The sequence below is a fragment of the Typopeltis vanoorti genome, chromosome 3 (assembly GCF_054136105.1).
Source record: "Typopeltis vanoorti isolate ZY-2024b chromosome 3, IOZ_Tvanoo_1.0, whole genome shotgun sequence".
Taxonomy (NCBI): Eukaryota; Metazoa; Arthropoda; class Arachnida; order Uropygi; family Thelyphonidae; genus Typopeltis; species Typopeltis vanoorti.
In genome coordinates, this window is record NC_143551.1 from 174,519,791 (window position 1) to 174,540,282 (window position 20,492).

At 37.8% G+C, this 20,492-nt stretch overlaps 1 protein-coding gene across 2 annotated transcripts in view; it reads right to left on the reverse strand.

The window, feature by feature from the left end:
* LOC150108753 (uncharacterized) overlaps window positions 1–20,492 on the reverse strand; it is a 47,903-nt gene that overhangs the window by 11,932 nt on the left and 15,479 nt on the right. Inside the window, exons 1-3 of one of the 2 annotated variants that reach the window (XM_090416212.1) lie at window positions 14,014–14,115; window positions 10,113–10,247; window positions 3,167–3,407 (exon numbers count right to left, since the gene is read on the reverse strand). In XM_090416212.1, the coding sequence (XP_090272338.1) occupies window positions 3,167–3,407; window positions 10,113–10,247; window positions 14,014–14,022 (385 nt within the window). In that variant the 5' untranslated portion in view covers window positions 14,023–14,115. Of the gene's footprint in view, window positions 1–3,166; window positions 3,408–10,112; window positions 10,248–14,013; window positions 14,116–20,492 lie in introns of those variants that run through there. The other variant, XM_090416211.1, reaches the window with a different exon arrangement.

The following is a 20,492-nucleotide window of genomic DNA, read 5'->3' on the forward strand; positions in this document are numbered from 1 at the left end:
TGACCACAACCTCAGACAGATTGGTCTGTAATTCAAAACCTTAGTCATATCATGAAGACATATCACCTCATGAAGTGGAAAAATCTTGCCCTCTTTCCACTATTTGTAACGTGGGCCAATCTAAAATCTAAGACTCATGTTAAAGAAGTACATTAATACTGTTAACTCCCCAGAACATTCCTTCAAAACATGTGATATACCATCAAGTCTTACAGCTTTGTAGACATCAAGCTTACTCAATTCCTCATATACCTCCTGCTCACTGATCATTAACAGCCCTTACTCAAGTTCTGTATCACGTAACTTCACAAAAATGAAATACCTTTATGAATGGCTCATTGAACATCCCTACTATATACCTCTTGGTAATTTTTTTATCATTTTCTCCAACTAATATCTTTCCATAATCATTCTTTTATATTAGCCATGTTATTGAAAAAACTCTTAAGGATTTCTTTTGGCTTAATTGGCTAACTGCTGCTAATTGGATTACAATCCCACTTACAGACAACTCAGAAAACTGAACTCTTTACTAGATGGAGTTGTAAGCCTTGGAGACAAAAAAAAAAAAATTAACTTATTTGCTAGAACCGCTAGGTTCTATGGTTTATCTAAGATACATAAGACATTTCTCTTTGTCCAATTGTCGACTGCATAGATTCACCTAGTTACTGGAATAGCCCAAATTTTTAGAAAGCTCAGAAGCAACTCCTGTTCATAAAAATCTTTTGATTATCTGGATAAAGTAAAAAGAAATGTTTCCCTACAACCCATTGGTAATGGTTAACTTTGATATGGAATCTCCCTTCTCAAATATTCCTCAAGGATATACCATCTATTTTCAGAAGCATTTCCACAGTGTATAGTGAAATGATTCAACTATTATGCACTCCAGATATTTTTTGTCAAAATAAATGTTACAGTCAAGTTGAAAGAACCACAATGGGAAGTCCAATCTTCCCAGCACTTGCTAAGGTTTGTTTAGAAGACATCCTTTTCTCTCTCATGCACTCAGCCTTCATTTTGGTTTCATTATATAGACAATTCTGCTATCTGGTCCCATAGTGAAGACAAATCTTCCTTTTTAGATATTCTTCTCCTCTGCTCCCTATCAAGTGAATTAATGACTTCTGTTCATTGAAAGCTTAATTTCACTGGCTGCTATGTTCAGCAGCAATCAGTTCACCAAATGGTGATAGATGAGTAAAGAACAAGAGGTCATTCCTGGAAGCTGGATAACAAGGGTGAGAGAAGCAGGTTTTTGCATGGATAGTTGTGGATGATTGGAATGCATTGCTTGAGAGTGATGTCAGCAGAGAATTTGAATATATTTAAGGCATGGTAAGATGAGCTGTGTGTATGAGAAGGACTTACAATAAGTCTGACTACTCCATGGAGGTAATGGGATAATAAAACAGCCTCTCCAAATGTCTGCATTATTTTGTGTTCAAATGCAATTCATTTCTTGCATGGAACTATCCTCAAATCCATTCTAGACAGATGCATTTCACACTTTTCATTCATTATTACTGCTATTCTCCTCCACTCTGTATTATCATATTGAAGCAACACTACCTGCTCACTTTTCTGCTGCCCAATCCTTAATATCTCAAATCTCTTGCTACACAATTCACTAGTACAGTAACGAGGGTATGAAGCGCCTGTGGTGTCTAACTTGCACCCCCCCCAACCCAAAAATGAAAAAAAGTTTGAAAAATTAAAATGTAACAAGTTAAATTTTACTAAATGCAATATGTTAAATATTTATTAATCCCAACAAAATGAGTTGCAGAATTTGTGTCTAAAGCAGCATATTGCCGAAATTTAAAAACACAATATAAAATACATTTATTTTTAACATTTTGCACCCCAAACCTAGTTGCGCCTGTGGCAAGTGCCTCTTTTGGCACACCTTCGTTACGGCACTGCAATTCACACTACCTCTCAGATAACTTGTACCAACTATCGCTATCATCTCCTCTACATTTCACTTGCTTCCGTGACATTGCCATATCATTTGTCCAAGAAACCACTTCTTTAGCACTACCTTGCACACATCCTGATTCAATGAATCTCCGTGCATAACTCATGGGTACATTCATGGTTTTCTCAAATGGCATCTTTGAGAAAAGACCCTTTCTGCACTGCACTCTCACTTCCTCTCATTCTCCCCTGCTCTGACTCATACACCTACTCTTGTTCTCCTTGCACTCACTAACCTACAGCTTTAGTCTCTTCATTCACCCTCCTCAAAAACCTAGGTGAGGAAATCTAGGCACAGTAGTCGAGAAGGAACAATAACTTGCTTGTCTGCTCGTCAAAGTATTATTCAGCATCCAAGTGATTTGATGAGCTGATTTAGCCACTTTTGCAATGTGCCACCTAAACTTCAACTCCCTATCCACCAACACTCCCAAGTCCCTGGCCTCAATCTCCTGGAGTACAGTTCCACCAATGTGATAATTATTATTATATAATATAATAATGTCAATAATAATAAATAAATATTATTATTATAATAATAAATATAATAATATAATGTCAGCACTCTCCCATTTCCAACTCCATATCTCCACTGTCGCTCATGCCTGAGACAGTAACATTCAAAGTCACAATGCACTTCTATCTGCTTAGATTTAATGCACACACCTTCCCAACTTGCCACATACATACCTTATTTAAGAATTTCGTATCATGCTATGTATAATGTGATTTTTAAATGGTAATGGGCTGTGCAGCAATGTATCAGTTTGGGTGGCTGCTGTGATCGTTAAGAACAAAGTTAAAGCTTGGAACATTATCCAAAATAGAGGAGATGAGGTAATAGGGCAGACTAGTTTTTTTTTTTTTTTTTTGCATTGAAATTTATTGTCACCACCCCATTTTAGAATGTTGAGGAGGGCAGTGTTCAAGTGTCACTGGTTATGGAAAAACCACTACAAAAATCATACAAAAAACTCAGTAGCACAAACTTTAGTATTAATGAAGATACCCATAAAATCATCTTAATACTGAATCCCCCCAACACACACACCCAGTGCCTCACATTGACCATCTACTCCTATAATCACCACCTAGCTAGCTGAATTTTGTCTCAATTGTATTTTGAAATGATGAAAGGATTCATACACAAGAAATAAAAAGTCAAAATCTTTACTCAACATACCTCTATTATGGGATAGATGATGCATATTAACTGCATGGTCTCTCCGAAAGTAATCTGGATTACTGTGATGTCTTTCTTCATAACTCAAGTCCTGGAGATGAATGTCTTGCCTGTCTCTAGCAATATGATGTTTGCCTATTGCTTTTCTGCTGGTTTTAAGATCATCCTGTAAGTGAGCTTCATGATGTTCTATTGATAATGGAGCATGGCTGATAACAGATTTGATACGTTTTCCCGTGTCCTAAAGATAAAGAGAAAGGAAATACAATATAAAAGATTTGGTTTTAGAATAAGTCTTTACATCTATGAATTCAGGTTAGGATATATGAATATCACCATTTCATCAGGAAGGCTCTTATCAGAAATGCAATAGGCAGCAAAATGGATAGTGAACCATTTACTCGCATAGTGAGGGATGTTAATAGGTAGCTACTTTAAAGTACTGCAGAAGTGGCTTGGAAAAGTTCTGATGCTTGGTCTCTAGATAAAAAAAAATTGAATTTCTTCCCCACCCATGGTACTGTTGCATTAGAACTGGTCTCTGAAGAGTTGTAAATAATATAATACACTGGTACCATAGAAGACAAAAATATACATATAAAATAGAGCTTGTGTAGCTCAGTGAAAGTGGTGTCTGCACTCTTCAGTGTTAAATCACCCAAAGAAGAAGTGTTGCGAATTCGATTCTAGTCACTGACTAAAGGAATTTTTTTCAACCAGTTCCCAAGTAGTCTATCTCTGCCATGGGCAAGCAGGATTTTTATCCTGGAAACTTGGATTTTTTGTCCTGTAACTCAAAGAAACCAATAGTAGAACACATACTATTTTCAGATATTAAAAATAGCTGTGTTAGGGTAAGGTACATGAGATGGTGGCACTTGTTAGCCATCTCTTCACTGCATGCAGATTAATTAGTGATAGCCCTGGGTAAGCTATCTCTGATTGGCTACCAGTGGAGATTGAACTGCCCACACAGTCTCCAAAAAGTAGATAGGGCTAAAATGGCATCACCATGTATACTCCCTATACAGGAATAAAAAAGGCAGCTGATTTTTTTTGTTTTTTTAGAACCCTTTTGGAAAGAGACAAGACTGGATAACATACCCAAACAAGCCATTAGGAGAGAGAGAGAGAGAGATAATTCTCCTAATGATCTGTTTAGAAAAAGATTTAAGATTTTTTTTCTCCCCCTTGGTTACAAGTGGAAAAAGGGATTACTGATGACAGCTGAAGAACGTAATCAGAAAAAGCAGTTAAGGATTAAAGAGATTGTTCAATTTGAAGCTCATCTTGTGAGACAGAGGTCAACGGCACAAAATAATGCTTGCTTCTGTTGATCTATGCATAAGCAGATCAGCATGACTGCAGATTGAGCAATTATTATGGGGACTAAATATTATTATTATTGTTCCGGGAAACTCCAAGGAGTCAGACTCATCGAGGGAGGCCCTAACATCATGTCTGTAACAATTATTCAACATTCACACAGTATCTATCATATCTTGCCTTGAACTCATTCACGGTCGTAGCACCCACAACAGACTCTGGAAGCTTATTCCACTCATTCACCACTCTCCAAGTAAAAAACCTAGCTCTAACACCCTTATCAACCACGCTCTTGCCCAGCTTCCATGCATGGCCCTAGTCCTCCTACCACCAGCCATATTTTCAAAAATATCTTCTGGATCAATCTTATAGAAACCCTTCAGTAATTTGAATGTCTCAATCATATCACCCCTCCTTCGCCTATTGTCCAATTTCTGCAACCCACAAATCCTCAACCTATTCTCATAAGGTTCATTCCACAGTCCTGCTATCATCTTGGTCACTCGTCTCTGGACCCTCTCCACTTCCTCCCCATCACAAAGAAACCCTGGTGCCCATAACTGGGCACAGAAGTCCAGATGGGGTCTTATCAAGGCTTTTTGCAGAGGAACAACAACTTGTTTGTGTCTGCATGTTAAAGTATTTTTCATAAGCCAAGTGATTTGGTGAGCTGTTTTAGTCACTTTTGCAATGTGCCACCTAAACTTCAACTCCCTATCCGCCAGCACTCCCAAATCCCTGGCCTCATCAATCTCCTGGAGTACGGTTCCACCAATGCGATATACTGCTATTCTTTTCACCTCAAAGTGCATAACCTTACACTCTGCTACATTAAACTGACATCCATTTTTCCTATAGCCCAGTTCTCAAAACTATCCAAATCATCCTGTAAAATTTTGACATCCTGTGCACTCTCAATTGCTCTACCCAACTTTGCATCATCAGCAAACAAGTGAACACTTCCTCTCAGATCCTTTCCAATATCATTGATGAACAAATTGAAAAGCAGTGGTCCAAGAACAGAGCCCTGCGGCACTCCACTGGTCACAAGACGTCTTTTTGACTCCACTCCTGAATAAACCACTCTCTGGTATCTCTCCTTCAACCACCCTCCTATCCATCTTACCAACCCTATATCTATCCCCATCTGCTCCAGTTTACTGATTAGGGTTCCATGTGGTATCCTGTCAAAGGCCTTGGCAAGGTCCAGTAGTATCACTGTAAACCCATTACCCCTATCCAGTTCAGCCGTCACTGTGTTATAAAACGGTGAGCAAGTTACTGAGGCATGATCTACCCTTCACAAAACCATGTTGTCTCCCATACAATATCCCATTTTCATCTATCCAATCCTGTATTATTTTCTTGACTAATTTCTCTAAGACCTTGACAATGATTCCTGATATGCTAATCGGTCGGTAATTTACAACAGCAGTCATGGAACCACCTTTATGCAGTGGAACTATTTTCCCCTCCTTCCACCTGCTCGGGACTAACCCAGACCCAAGACTCAAATTAAACAAAATGGTCAAGGGTACTGACAATTCTTTAGCTGCTTCTCGTACTACACGAGCTGGTATACCATCCAATCCCACAGATGTATTGACATTGAGGTTATGCAATAGACTACTCACCTCCACTTCATTCACCACAATTCCCATATAATCTGGTTTATTTGTTTCTGCAATGTCACCACCTGGATGATATATTCTTGCAAAGTGCTCACTCAGTAACTCAACTTTCTCAACTGATTCAGTTACCTCCCTACCATTGGCATTCTTTAAAATCATTCTGCCATGTACATTTTCCCTTTTACTTGCTACATATCTAAAAAACCGTTTAGGATTCTTTAGCCTGCATGGCCAATGTTCTTTCTTAATCTTTTTTGCTTTTCTTACCACGCTCGTCACCCTTCTGGCCTGTGCTTTATACCGTTCATGTGCCTGCCGGTCACCTTTCTCCTTAAATTCCCTCCATAGTTGTTTCTTTTTTTGCAGCTCAAGCTTAATGGTGTTATTCATCCATTTAACCCCTACTTGATTTATTATTCGGACTCTAGGTATACAGTCAGCCATTGCTTCATGCAAGCACTTCTTAACTACCTCCCATGCACTATCAACTTCTAGTCCTTGCAGTTGTACATGCCATGCCATAGGTTGGAGAGAAGAAAGGGCACCTTTGTGCCCTTTCTTCTCTCCAACTTCTTTTTCTATTTCCAAACTTCAAGTCTGAAAATAGAATTTATACATGGGGAAAATTTTTCCTTACTATAATTACTTAAAAAACAGCAATTGATGGCAGGGAACTGTAGGTTGAATGTGCTAGATCTGGTAAAAGCTTACAAGATATATTCATAACCAAAGGTAGCCACTCTGATCAGGGAAGTGAAACAAAGGGTAGCAGCATATGGGGGAACTGAATCCCAGGAAAAAGTTTGCAACTAGTTGTGTACCACTCCGATTTAATTTGTATATCAGTGATATAGGAAATGATTTAAGGAAAAAATATCAGTTGCTTTCTGATAAACTGGGACCATCAATAGTTAATGAAAATTATACAGAGATCCTGCAGGATTACTCAGACTGGTAATATGGGCACATGCCAGTTTAATGTGATCAAGTGTAAGGTCATGACAGTTTAGGATGAAGAGATCACAAGCTGTGCACAACATTGATGAATATGGACTACAAAAAAATTGAGGAAGAAAAGGAATTTCTGTAACCAACAAATCTTCAACCCATCCTCATAAGGTATATTCCACAGACCTGCCACCATCTGTCAACTGCCTTTGGATCCTCTCCACCTCATCCCTACAAAACTCAGATGACTATGAATTTGAATATGACTGAGTTCTGAGAAAGATTAGGAGAGAGAGGAGATGGCATCACTGGCAGTAGCATATTAAAAACAAGGATATAAGGAAATAACACTGTTAGCATTCAGGAATGTATTAGCAAAGCTAATCTCAGGTGGTGTGGTCCACTCAGACAGAATGAAGAAGAAAGTTAGCAAAGACTAGATATTAGGAAAGATCAAGAGGAAGACCAAGATCTGTGGATCGATACAATAAGAAACATCTTAGAAGAGTGAAATAAGATTGATAAGCTTATATTTCATTGATATCTGACAAATAACAGATTAATTTGAAGGAAAAGTGTAAACAGGAAAGTTAGAAATGATGTAATGTTTTCATGCAGTACTATAGTAATATTTTGCACACCCTTTGAGAACACAGAAACTTGATCTAATTCCTGATGTGTATATATATGACAATGGATATGTGACAGGAAAGTACACAACTTTACATTTACTAACACTGAACTGAAACACAGCTGTATTAACATACCTGCAATTCCAACCTATTCAAATTACTCAGAAAGTACTACATGTAGTTGAATTCCTGATTACCCTGCCTATATTTGACTTAATCAGCAAGCAGCTGTATGTTTTCTATCAAATCCTTCCAAATGTTATCAACATAAAGATTGAATAATAATGGATCAAGGATTGATCCCCAGGGGTTAATTTTTCTGACAAGATGGACTGATTAGACCTGTGATCCTTTATCCCTTTGTCAGATTTGCAATGAAATTTCTGGGTTAAGGAATAATATTATTCAGAGCTCTGCTTGCACATTATGGGCTACTGACTACCAGTGAGTACATCTCTATCCCCCTTAAAAAAAATTGCTTGTTTGGAGTGGTTTGTGGGGATGTCTGTACAGAGATTTGTTTTAGTCTACCAACAGGTGGTAGACTGCAAGTTCCAAATTTAAGGTTACCAGTGATTTAAAGGTTACCTAGGGGATCATCACTGCTTCTTCCTGAGAAGCAGTGAGATCGATTGAGTCTGCACCACTCTTGTGCAATGGGATTATTATACATTCCTTCCACTCTGTGCCGAGTCAAATTAGAGCCAGGTCAGAGGCACAGCAATAGCTGAGCTCTTAGCATCAATGATTCCATTAAACCCTTTTGCCAATTCTTATACAGTTTATGCAATAAGTCATACATCTGCATTTCTACAAGCAATGTAAAAATAACATTGAATTCCATATTACATACATCAGGTTGATAGTCCTAATGAGTGTTCATTTTGCTGAAAGCAAAATGAACTCATTAGATCAATAATCTCTTCTGCATGTTCATTCTTTTACCTGCAACATGAGAAAATTCTTTGAGGTTGTCTTCGGCTTGCATGCTAATTTCTTTTCATATTATTATTACCCTAAGACACCATGGAGTCAAAAACTCACCTAGGAGGTCAAACACACAGCTCATCATACCTTGCCTTAAATACATTCAAATTCTCTGCCAACACCACATCTTCAGGCAAGACATTCCAATCAATCAAAACTCTGCATGCAAAAAAACCTGCTTCTTGTTCCCTTGTTCATCCTTAATACACCTTCCAGGTGTGACCTTTTTTTCTTCCCCAATCTCCCACCATTTTATGAAAAATCTCTTCAACATGGATCCTATAACAACTGCTTACCAATTTGTAAAGTACCATATCATCCCTCCTCTTCCTATCCACTAAACTGCAAATTGCATCTTCTCAACCTTTCCTCATATTTGACATTTCAGAGATCAGAAACTACCTTAGCACCTCTGAATCCTTTCCAACATCTTTGTCCTTTTGAAAAACAGGTGACCAAATCGGTGCACTGTAGTCCATGTGGCCTAATCGAGGCCTTATACAAAGAAACACGAACCTCCTCATTTCCGCAAGTCGGCATCTTCTGTATTATTCCCAGAATTCGTTGTGTTATGCTCAATTTTGGTAATGTGTCCTAAATTTTAGATCCTTATCCACGATCACCCCCAAGATCTCTTATTTTATTTAACCTTACATTTCACAACATTGACTCAATTCACTCAATCTAATCAAGTCTTCTTGTAAGGCCAGAAGATCTGCTCTACTCCTCATAGTTTGTCCCAATTTTGTATCATCTGCAACCAACTGAATATCCCAAATATTCCCCAGTATCACTAACATGCAGGTTAAACAGTAATGGCCCTAAAGCAGACCCTGAGGCACACCACTAATGACTGTCCTCTTCCAGGATATTGTTCCCCCAATCTATCAGATAGCCAATTTCCAATCAAATGCACTAGTCTAATAGTGAAACCCATCTGCTCTAGTTTGACTATCAACTTGTATCACTATACTAACTGCTCTAGGCCTATGATGAGCATCCTTTTACTTTTTCACTCCAATAAAGGTAGAAACCAGTCTGGATAATGACCCTTCCCATAATGCATAGCATTATACAGGTCCTTAAGGATGTGCTTTGCATTATGGGATACTAAAACAAGTGATGTGAAGTCATTAGCCTCTACATATATACACACACAAGAGTTGCCCAGTCATGAAGTTACTTCACACATACTTTGTTTGCATACACTTGGATAAAGGATTAAACCAAGAACAGAATTTCTTGGAGTCTTTAATTTATAGTATAAAAAAGTGGGAAAAATTTTCAACATGCTGAATCAGTGTTTACAATTTCAATATGCTTTCGATGTTCAGCATCAATTATTTAACATAATTATGTATTATAGGTTAAATCTTTCACAAGTAAGATTTATGTAAAATGGTACAAATTCTGTTTTCTTACCTCAAAGCGATGTGCTACATGGGGAAGTTCATCATTATAAAATTCTTTTTCTTCATAATGTTTTTTCCACTTAGAATGAGTGTCTAGCTTTTTTGGTTCACCTGAGTGCTTCTTTTTAAAGTGATTCTTTTCATTCTGCAAGGAAAAGCAGCTAATTTGAAGTCAACAACAAAAACTGTTCAAAATCAAACAGAAATCATAAGTAACCTATGAGAATGCTGATACTTAAATATATAATGCATTTTAAAATGCTCTCTGATGTGGAACATTTGTGTTCAGCATAATGAACAAAAACAATGCGTGGCACCTCTGCAGTGTGTTAGAATGATGGGCATTCACCTGCTTCAGGATAAAAAACATGCTTCTTCTGTATGAGACCCAAGTTGGTTCAATTGAAGTCCCTACAAAGAGTCCTTCATGGCAATAATCTAACCCAGGTCATTTCTGTATTCCACTCCCCTTTTTTTTTTTTGAAGAATATTTTTCAAATATTCTTATTTGAATATTTTTACTAAGCCACCTATCTTATTCATAAAAGCATATGATTTCCAAGTGAAGATTTTGAAATTGTCACTGTGTCAGTGATGTGAGAATTAATGTAGATGAACTAGAAATAATCATATTGAAAAATATGAATGTGAATATAGTGGGAATGGATGGCATATTGACTCATGCACAATGTGCATATGCAAGAGATGAAACTGTTGAAGTGGGCTCTGTCAAGATTCCAACAGTGTAAAAAAGGGTAAGATGCAGTGGCATTTCATGCCCATTTCGGTTGGGTGTGCTGTTGTGTGGCTTATGCGACCCACACTACAAAATTCGTAGCAATTTGACCATATGATTGCATTTTGATCGATGTATAGAAGTTTTAAGAGTGTCTAGAGGATCATCTAGTGCTGATCCTCTAGGCACTCTTGGTTCAATGCAATTAATTACAGGATAACTTTGAATACTTTAATTTATCAATTAATTGTAACCAAGTCTATGTAGAGTAGGGGACAATGTGTTAAACATGTATTGTGAAATAGAGGAGTCTCATGTACTCAGTTTTTGAATCTTTATGCTTGTTCAGTAAATTTGGAAGAGAATGAGACTTACCTCCTTTGACTACAATCATACAATCTGCAAAAGCTCTGGCAAAAAATGGGACATTTAGTAGATTGTCAACACTGTATTCCATTGTAAATATGGGCAAAAGAGTTAAACTTTTTATAGAAAATTATATATTAAATATATATTTTATATATTTAATATAAAAATATTTTAAACCACTTTCTGGGTGGTTTAAAACCATAGGACCACTAAGAATATGATCCACCATGCCATCTGCACGCATGTTCAAAGGCATCCATACTTGTGACTGCACACCCTGGCTATTAACGTGAATGCGATGCAATATTGTCTGCGCATCAAATAGTGTCTTCATGAAGCATTGGTATATTGTGTTTAATTTTAGGAATCACATGAAGCCAGGAAACAATTAGTCGAATCTAACAGGAATAAATGCAAAAAAATATATATATATAATATTGGTGATATTACTATTCCATAGGGAAGCACCACACACCTAGCACACTCCTAATCTATGCCCCTGGTAAGATTGTTCCATTACATAAAGGTGACTCCAAAACAGACTGCAATTACAATAATCATCCCAGAAGTGGTGGTGGTTAAGTTATTAAAAAAGTTAATTATGCGTAGAAAGGAGTAAGATACTCTACAGTTAGCATGGCTTTATAAAAAGATAGGTCCTCCTTAGCAATCTGTTCCCATTTTATAAGTCGCAGCAGAATTAGATAAAGAAAATGACTACACCCTGGCACTGCTGGACTTTGCAAAAGGCATTTAACAGAACACTACATGGAATACTATTACATAAGTTGAGCATACTGAAATGGATACAAAGCTGGTGGCATGACAATTGACAGGTGGTATATTGTGCTCTGTTTGGAAGGGCCTAAGAATAAGTTCTCCAAATCTTGGGAAGTTTAATACACCCATATTTATTAATATTAGGCTGCTTTTTTTTAAATTGCTACTGATTTTAACAAAAGTCTTCCAAATTTGTATTTTTTTTGTGGTGAAGCATAGTACTTTTTTCCCCATTTAAAAAAAAGGTATTCAAAGGCATGGTCAGCAAGCTGACTGACTGACAATACTTAAGGCATATGTATATTTTTATGTGCTTTTAGGCAGACATTAGATCTTCCATTGTCACCATTATATAACAAGTTGCAGGAACAAATTTTGCAGATGTCTAGAACAGAGAGAGAGGATCCTTCAGGGAACAGATGAGGATGGCCAGTTTCAGATTAGGTTTGAATGCAATATATAAAGATTATACTTTAGAGTTCTAGCTATTTTTCTGGTTACCTAGATATATGGAACAATGATGGCAATAGTTAGCATGTTGAAAGAGATGTGAGGAACAATTAATTTGATTTTTATTGTACTGTAGCCATTGGACAGAAAAGTCTGGCAAATAAAGGAGAATTAAGTTGTAATTTCAGAGATTGAGGCTCTGTTAACAAAAGGTTTTGATATCACCATTGTTGAGAGGAGGGATGATGGAGAAAATTTCCCATCATCCATTATCCCTCCCTATCAACAAGGTTATGAACTTCAGGATGAAGAGATGCATACTGGTATTACATTGACAGCACTGGATTGCAGGGAACTGATGAAGGTACAGAGATAGATGTCATGGTGGATATTGCAAATGTTGACAAATTAGCTCAGAGGATCACTTGGAAGTCTAGGAACAAACTGACAAATAAATATTATGGAAGTTATCTCTCTATAAGAGAATGATTTAGCTACATCTTGACTACTGTGCTTTGGATTTCTTGGGAGATCAGGAGGTGGAGGGAATCAGAAAATAGGTCTGTGGGCTGTTCCCTAGGAGAACATATGGTTTCTCATATAAATAGACTGAAGGCAGGCATCTTGCAAAGTCTGGTTTACAGGCAGAGAAGACAGGATACGATGGAGACTTAAGTTTCTAAAGTTTTTTTTGTTGATTTTACAATTCATGTTTTTTTTTTTTTTAATGAGAGGAGAGAGAGAAAGAGTACTAGCACCATCCCTGGAAGTTGTATAAGAGTGTGATTGGTAAGAGAGCCCAGTCCAGATTTTCTTATTGCGTGCCCTGATAGTGAGTTTAAGGGCAAGATATGTGTGTGTGAATATCGGTTAGCGTGGATCACAAATGAGCGACTTGATGGAGATACTCAATTTCTAGCAGTGTCCAACTATTTTTTCATATTTACTGTACCAATTTCTGGAATAAAATTTACTCGCCATGTGCAATCAAATATCAAATTATTTCTTTTGAAAAAGAAGATGTTCTTATATGGATGAATATTAAGGATAACTGTTGCAATGAAAATGAATTATTCATATACGTAAATACAAAACGTGCATATATTTTAAGTAGCAATATTTTAGAACGACAGAACAAGTACAATGTGCAGCTGCCGGGAAGGGGCATAAAAAAAAAAAAAAAACGGTGCTCTTCCGTAGACACTGGTAGATCTACGTATGTAAATCATACGACTTTTTATTAATAATAATCAAATCTGTGTATTTTACAAACTGACATTCGCGACACTAGAATTACCAATTCGCCACAAACTCCTGGGCATTTCCGTTATTGCCAGTGGCAACGGGGCCAGACAGATTTAGACGGTCGAATACGTTACGCACTTTTTTTTTTTAATACCAAGGGTATTTAAAAAATAATAAATAAACAGATCGCTAACGCCTATTATCGCCTGCAGGGAGTGCTTTCTTTTTTCGAAAATAAAACAGTTTGTGATAAAATGTAGATATACGTAGAGTTGTGTTCATGGGAAAATTTTCGTGAAGTACCTGGATATGGCATATGAATCAGATTTACCTTTGCCATGCAGTAGAATCAAGCAAAATTCTCTACACACAAAAATTTATTTTTGCATATCTGGTCATCATTCATCACTCGTATATTTTAAGTTTCATTTTGATGCAGTATAACCAAGAGATTACAGTGGCTATTATTTATTATGCAGTTCACTATTTTTGTTTCTGGAATAACCTTCTCATTTCATTAGAATTATCTGAAAAAAATTTTTATGCAAAAAATCGATTTTGTAACATGTGAATTTCAAGGGATTTAAAAGAATCGGTCAATATGAATGGAGGAGATAGCCATCAGCATAAAAACTTTTCAAAATTTTTTTGACGAATCAAGCAATCAATACTCGCTCTGGCTTGGTTAAATTCTTAATAAAGGTTTCCTGAAAACCATACTTTCATGTCAGTACCTACAGTTACATTAACGTCTCTAAGCTTTTGGCACTTATGCTTCCGACTTATCCCCATGTGAAAACAGCTAGATCTACGATGATTAAAAAAATAAAAATAAATTAGCTAACGCCTTTTTATTCCAGTATAGGGAGGAGGTGAGGCCGCTTTTAGTCATATCTAACTTTTGGTACGATGATTTTGTTTTAAAATATCAACTCGCTTTTAGCCAGAATGTGCCAGGCATTGAGGTTTAAACCACTGCCTAACCACATTCGCTCGAATAATGTGGTAAGTCAATTTAAATAATTTGCATTAATTCAGGAAAGTAACAGAAGCAACTCAAATAGTTTGATCATTTTGCAAAAATAAGCGATCATTTTGCAAAAGGCATTCCATCTATTCCATAAAAGGTATTCCATAGCGCAATTGGAAGAACGATGATACATTGCGCTCTTCGAGTGGAAAAGCGTCCTAGTTCGATTCACATAGTGACGGGAAGAATCTTTATATGGGCTTTTTCAGTAGAAGGTGAGTTAGCCGATCACATACGGAGGTAGCAGGGTTTTTCCTCCCGAAAACTCGGATTTTTCTCGCATACAGACAAATCGGCCCTTCAGAACACATGCAATTTACAGACAAAAAATACTTGTGGTGGTGGGCGGTAGATGGCGCTGATGTAGTTGATAGGTAGTGGTGGAGACGGAGAGTTGTACAGTGAGTGTCCTCCTGCGATGAGTCTTCGGACTCCTTGGAGGTGTCGCGAATAATAATAATCTTGGTCTTGATATTGCAATGCCAGATGTGACATTGACTGATAGGAGAACAGAAATTGAAAAAAATATAGGTGCTTATTGCAGAACTTGAATATAAATACAGTCATAGGATTAGTTGACATATCGGCCTGTGTATTACGAGAACGTTCAAGGGAATTATTAGCTCCTCTGACCAAGCTGTTTAAGTCTGAGTACTGGAAGGTCCAATGGAGTGGAATGAGGGCAAAATAGTAATTTCGATTTGAGGCAATTAGCATCCCCAGAGTGGTGGTTAAGATATTGAAGAAATTGGTGAAAGACAGAACTCTAACTTTGCAAAAGCATTTGATAAAATTCCACATAGAATACTACTGCATAAATTGGAGCAAATGGGAATGGATGTGAATCTGGTGATTTGGATTAGATGTTGGCTGATGAACAGATCTCAGAGTGGTTTATGGAGGAGCTCTGTCCAAGAGAAGGCAGGTGAGTCAGTCATTTGTCATTTAATTTGTACATTAATGATACTGGAGTTGAACAGGAAATATTCACTTATTTGCTGATGCAAAAGTGGGAATAGTCAGTCAATAAAGGTGATGTACAGATCTTGCAGATGATCTAAATATGCTGGTGGCATGAGCAAAGTTAAATTATTATTATTAACACCTCCAGGGAGTCCAAAGACTCATCGAGGGAGAGTGTGCCAACAGCATCGAACGATTGGTCCCCTCCAACTACTAACCGCGCTCAAACTTACTTAACTGAGCCATTAGTAGCAGAGGCTCTACCAATCGACCAACCTTTGCCGCCAGTTTAACGTGGCCAAGTTTAAGGTGATGTATTTTGGGAGGATGAGATCACATGCTGTGTACTATATTGATGGAACTGAACTGCAAGAAGTTTACGAGTCAAGGGAGTTGGGGATGATTGTGGACAGAGAATTGGAGATTAGAAGGTATATTTCAAAGGTGGTCAAGCACATTAAATTACATGGTCATTGAACATACAGACAAGCAAGGATAGGGACAGTACTGTCGACAAGATGTAGCATAGAGGCAGTCTTCCTCACGGTGCCGTTTAAAGGCGCTCTTCAGCAATAGGTGCCATATTAGGGCAACAAGATATTTTACATCTGATGTAGATGCAATAAATTTATTGGAAGAATTAAAAATTCTCTCAAAAATAATACAAAAGAAAAGTGGTCCTCAACAAATTTTATCATATCTACCCTATAGATATAAAATGATAAGCTTTTCTATGAAACGTTTTTGTATCACGTATTTTGTCAAGTTATTTGAAATGGTTTGAAACTCAGGGACTACCCTGAGTGTTGAATCTACAAAATTCGAGTCATCAGAATTAAAGGAGAACCGGCCTACCAGTCCGGAACTCGTGGGGGTTTGGCACCGTAGGCACAAGGGGAAGAGCCCCCCGCCTTTTGAAGACCCAACACTCAGGGGCTACCCTGAGTGTCAAGCCTTCAAAATTCAAGTCATCAGAATTAAAGGAGAACCGCCTACCAGTCTGGAACACGGGGATTGGGCGCCGTAGGCGCACTCCCCTAGAATGTATGTGTATATATTTTTAACCAAAATCTTGTAGAAATTTATCCCAACGTAACTATCTCCCAAAGGATATTGTTAACAATACCTGTTAGCGTAACAGGTGTGGAAAGAAGTTTTTCCAAGGCTTAAACTCATTAAAAATTATTTGCGAACATCAATGACCCAAGAAAGATTGGTTGGTCTAGCAACTATATCGACAGAGGCAGACATAGCTCATAATTTAAATTTAGTAGTTTCTATTCGCCATATCATTAAATTAATATTATCATGCGATTGTTTTGCATTAATGTTTCTCTTGTAATAAAAACAAAACAGCAATTGGAGATTCTTATATTTTTGTCTTATAATCCATCAGGGCGATATTTAATTGTTGCCTCAGGGCGCGATCTAATCTGGCGACAGCCCTAGATAGGGAAGTACTGTTCCATTTTATAAAGATGGATGAAAAACAATACTGTAAAGATCATACAATCACTCTAGAATCTCGCACCATTGAAAAAGTTGAATACATCTACCTCGGCTAGTCCATAAAAATGAATAATGATACATCAAATGAAATATCAAGGAGAAAAAGAGCTGTTTGGATAGCCTTCAACAAAATAAAATCAACAATTGGGCATTATATCTGGATTACTCTGCACAGATATGGTGCCTGGATTCTTTGGTGATGAAGAGGATACAGAGGTGAGTGAGAGTGTGTGGCAGGTCTTCGGAAGTATTCCGAAGACCTGCCACACACTCTCATATTACGATCTACATAATACAATCTATGAGAATAGATTGAATGTCTGAGCTTCAAACCTAGATGATAGGCTTTCTTCACATGCAAGTTTTTTTTCTTTACTTTATTTTAAATAAAGTAAACAAGAATATAATTTATCAAGTATAATTTACTTTGCAAAAAAAAAAAAAAACCTTTCTACAACTATTTCTGTTCTGGAGTATTTTAGTAACATGATGATACACCTTTTGACTAACTGCATATGTAAAATATGATTTCTGCATTAAATCAAACTTGGTGCCATGGAGATGAAGAAAAATGGCCGTTGCCAAGTGTTTATATATATTACTATTATTACGGGCAACTCCAGGGAGTCATTAGACTCATCGAGGGAGGCCCCAAATCATATTCATCACAACTATTTGACATTCATACAGTATCTATCATACCTCGCCTTAAACTCATTCACTGTCACAGCATCCACCACAGACTCAGGGAGCGCATTCCACTCATTCACTACTCTAAAAGTAAAGAACCCAGCTCTAACACCTTTACTAACCACACTTTTGCCCAGTTTCCATGGACGTCCCCTAGTCCTCCCACAACCAGCCCTGTTCTCAAAAATATCTTCTGAATTAATTTTATAGAAACCCTTCAGTAATTTGAATGTCTCAATCATATCTCCCCTCCTCCGCCTATCAACCAATTTTTGCAACCCACAAATCCTCAACCTGTTCTCATACGGTTCATTCCACAGACCTGCTATCATCTTGGTCACTCGCCTCTGGATCCTCTCCACCTCCTCCCCATCAAGAAGAAACCTAGGTGACCAAATCTGAGCACAGCAGTCTAGATGGGGTCTTATCAAGGCTCGATACAGAGGAACAATAACCTGCTTGTCTCTGCTTGTCAACGTATTCTTCAGCAACCAAGTGATTTGATGAGCTGTTTTGGTCACTTTTGCAATGTGTCCCCTAAATTTCAATTCCTTATCTACCAACACTACTAAATCTCGTGCCTCATCAATTTCCTGGAGCAGGGTTCCAGGAATGCAGTAAACTGCCGCCAATCTTTTCACCCCAAAATGCATAACCTTACATTTTGCCACATTAAACTGACATCCATTCTTCTTAGCCCAGACCTCCAATCTATCCAAATCATCCTGCAAAATTTTGACGTCATCTGCATTCACTATTGCCCTACCCAACTTCGCATCATCCGCAAACAAATGAACTGTTCCTCTCAGATCATTTCCTATATCATTTATGAACAAATTAAACAGCAGTGGTCCAAGAACAGATCCTTGTGGCACACCACTAGTCACAGGCCGTCTTGTGGACTCTACTCCCGAGTAAACCACTCTGATATCTTTCCGTCAACTACCCTCCTATCCATCTCACCAACCCTATGTCCATTCCCATATGCTGCAATTTTGTCCGTGATTTTGTCAAAATTTGTGAAAATCCGTGATTTTGTCATTTGATATAAAATGTGATTCAAGGAATTTAACGAGTATATTTACTAGCATTAAATAGTTTTACTGGTGTAGTCAACCGGTTTGGTTTTTAAACAGGTCCAAATAATCAGCTAAGTAAGTAAGTAGGTAAGTCAACCTTTTTCAAAAAAAGGGCGATATTCTAGGCCTACTGCCATCAGTATCGCCATTGTTTCATTTACTGCATTAGAAACTGTCTATTATTACTATTGTGGAAAGGGAAGGTCATGTCCTGCTCTACAGAACAAAACTTGGGTCTAACCATGGATACATCGTACGAGGAACTTAATTTCAAGCAGCTCCTAGCAATTATTAAACGCGTAGGAAATCTGTTTCATACAAAATGGCCAGGAAAGGTAGTAGTTCATGAAATACAAGTGGATACAGATGACTCTCAACTTTTAGAACTTCAAGATGGCGCTACCGAAATAGCAACAACTGCTGAGGATAATCCCCTTACTGACCACACTGATTACCAGGAGGTTCGCGCACGCAAAAAGCGCAAAATTGCAGCCTCTGAACCACCAAATACGGATGTAATGGAATATGGCTCTGTCCCAGACTCTCCTACTTCAAGGGAAAATATCCCCCGATTATTCTGCGTGAAAAGAATAAATGGATGTCGCTAAGGTCTACAATGAACAACTTACAGATCTCTTACCACCATGCAAAGAATGTCACAGACAGTGTTAAAATTCACCCCAGGACTGTGATGGACTATCGTCGGTTAACATCTGAATTAAATACCAGAGGTATTCAGTATCATACATTCTCACTTGGTTCGGAAAAAAATCTCCAGGTAATGATTAGAGGTGTATCAGAAGATGTTTCCACAGACAACATCACTGCAGATCTGCACCAGAATGATTTACCACCAGTAAAGGTCAGCTGAATGATCAGGAGGGATCAGACTCCAATGCCACTAGTGTTGATTGAGATCAGTCAAACCTACAAACACATTTATGATCTGACGACCATCTGTGGATTGAAAATCTCGGTAGAACCCTTAAGAAAAAGAGCTTCAACTGGGCAATGCCATAGATGTCAAAAGTTTGGTCATGCAGAAAATGTGTAGGGCCCGAATTTAAATGCTTGAAGTGTGGGATCGGTCACCCAACAAACGTGCTCTAAGCCAAAATCTATCCCAGTCAACTGTGGCGGTCCTCACACCGCCAACTACAGAGGATGCTTGCATAATCCACGTAATAGAAAATCTGAAGCAGGAACATACTCGTCCTCTCTTAGCACACATCAGCGACTACTTCACAGCCTCCTATAGTTCAGAATAAAGACTCAGAAGCCCATCTACCCAAAAGAACAACTCAAAAACAGCAGTCTAGGACATATGCGGATGTAACTCGCCCTAAACAGACATCCCTAGAACAGTCAACATCACACCCAAATCTGACAGCTATCATTACCTCTTCCTTGGCAAATATGCTGTTAGATTTTAGCATATCCAAACCTTCAAAGTTCTACTAACAGATTTCTAAAGGACACCCAAGTCATCATTTCAGCGCTCACTAACGAACAGTAACAAACTAAAACCAGAATCTCTAG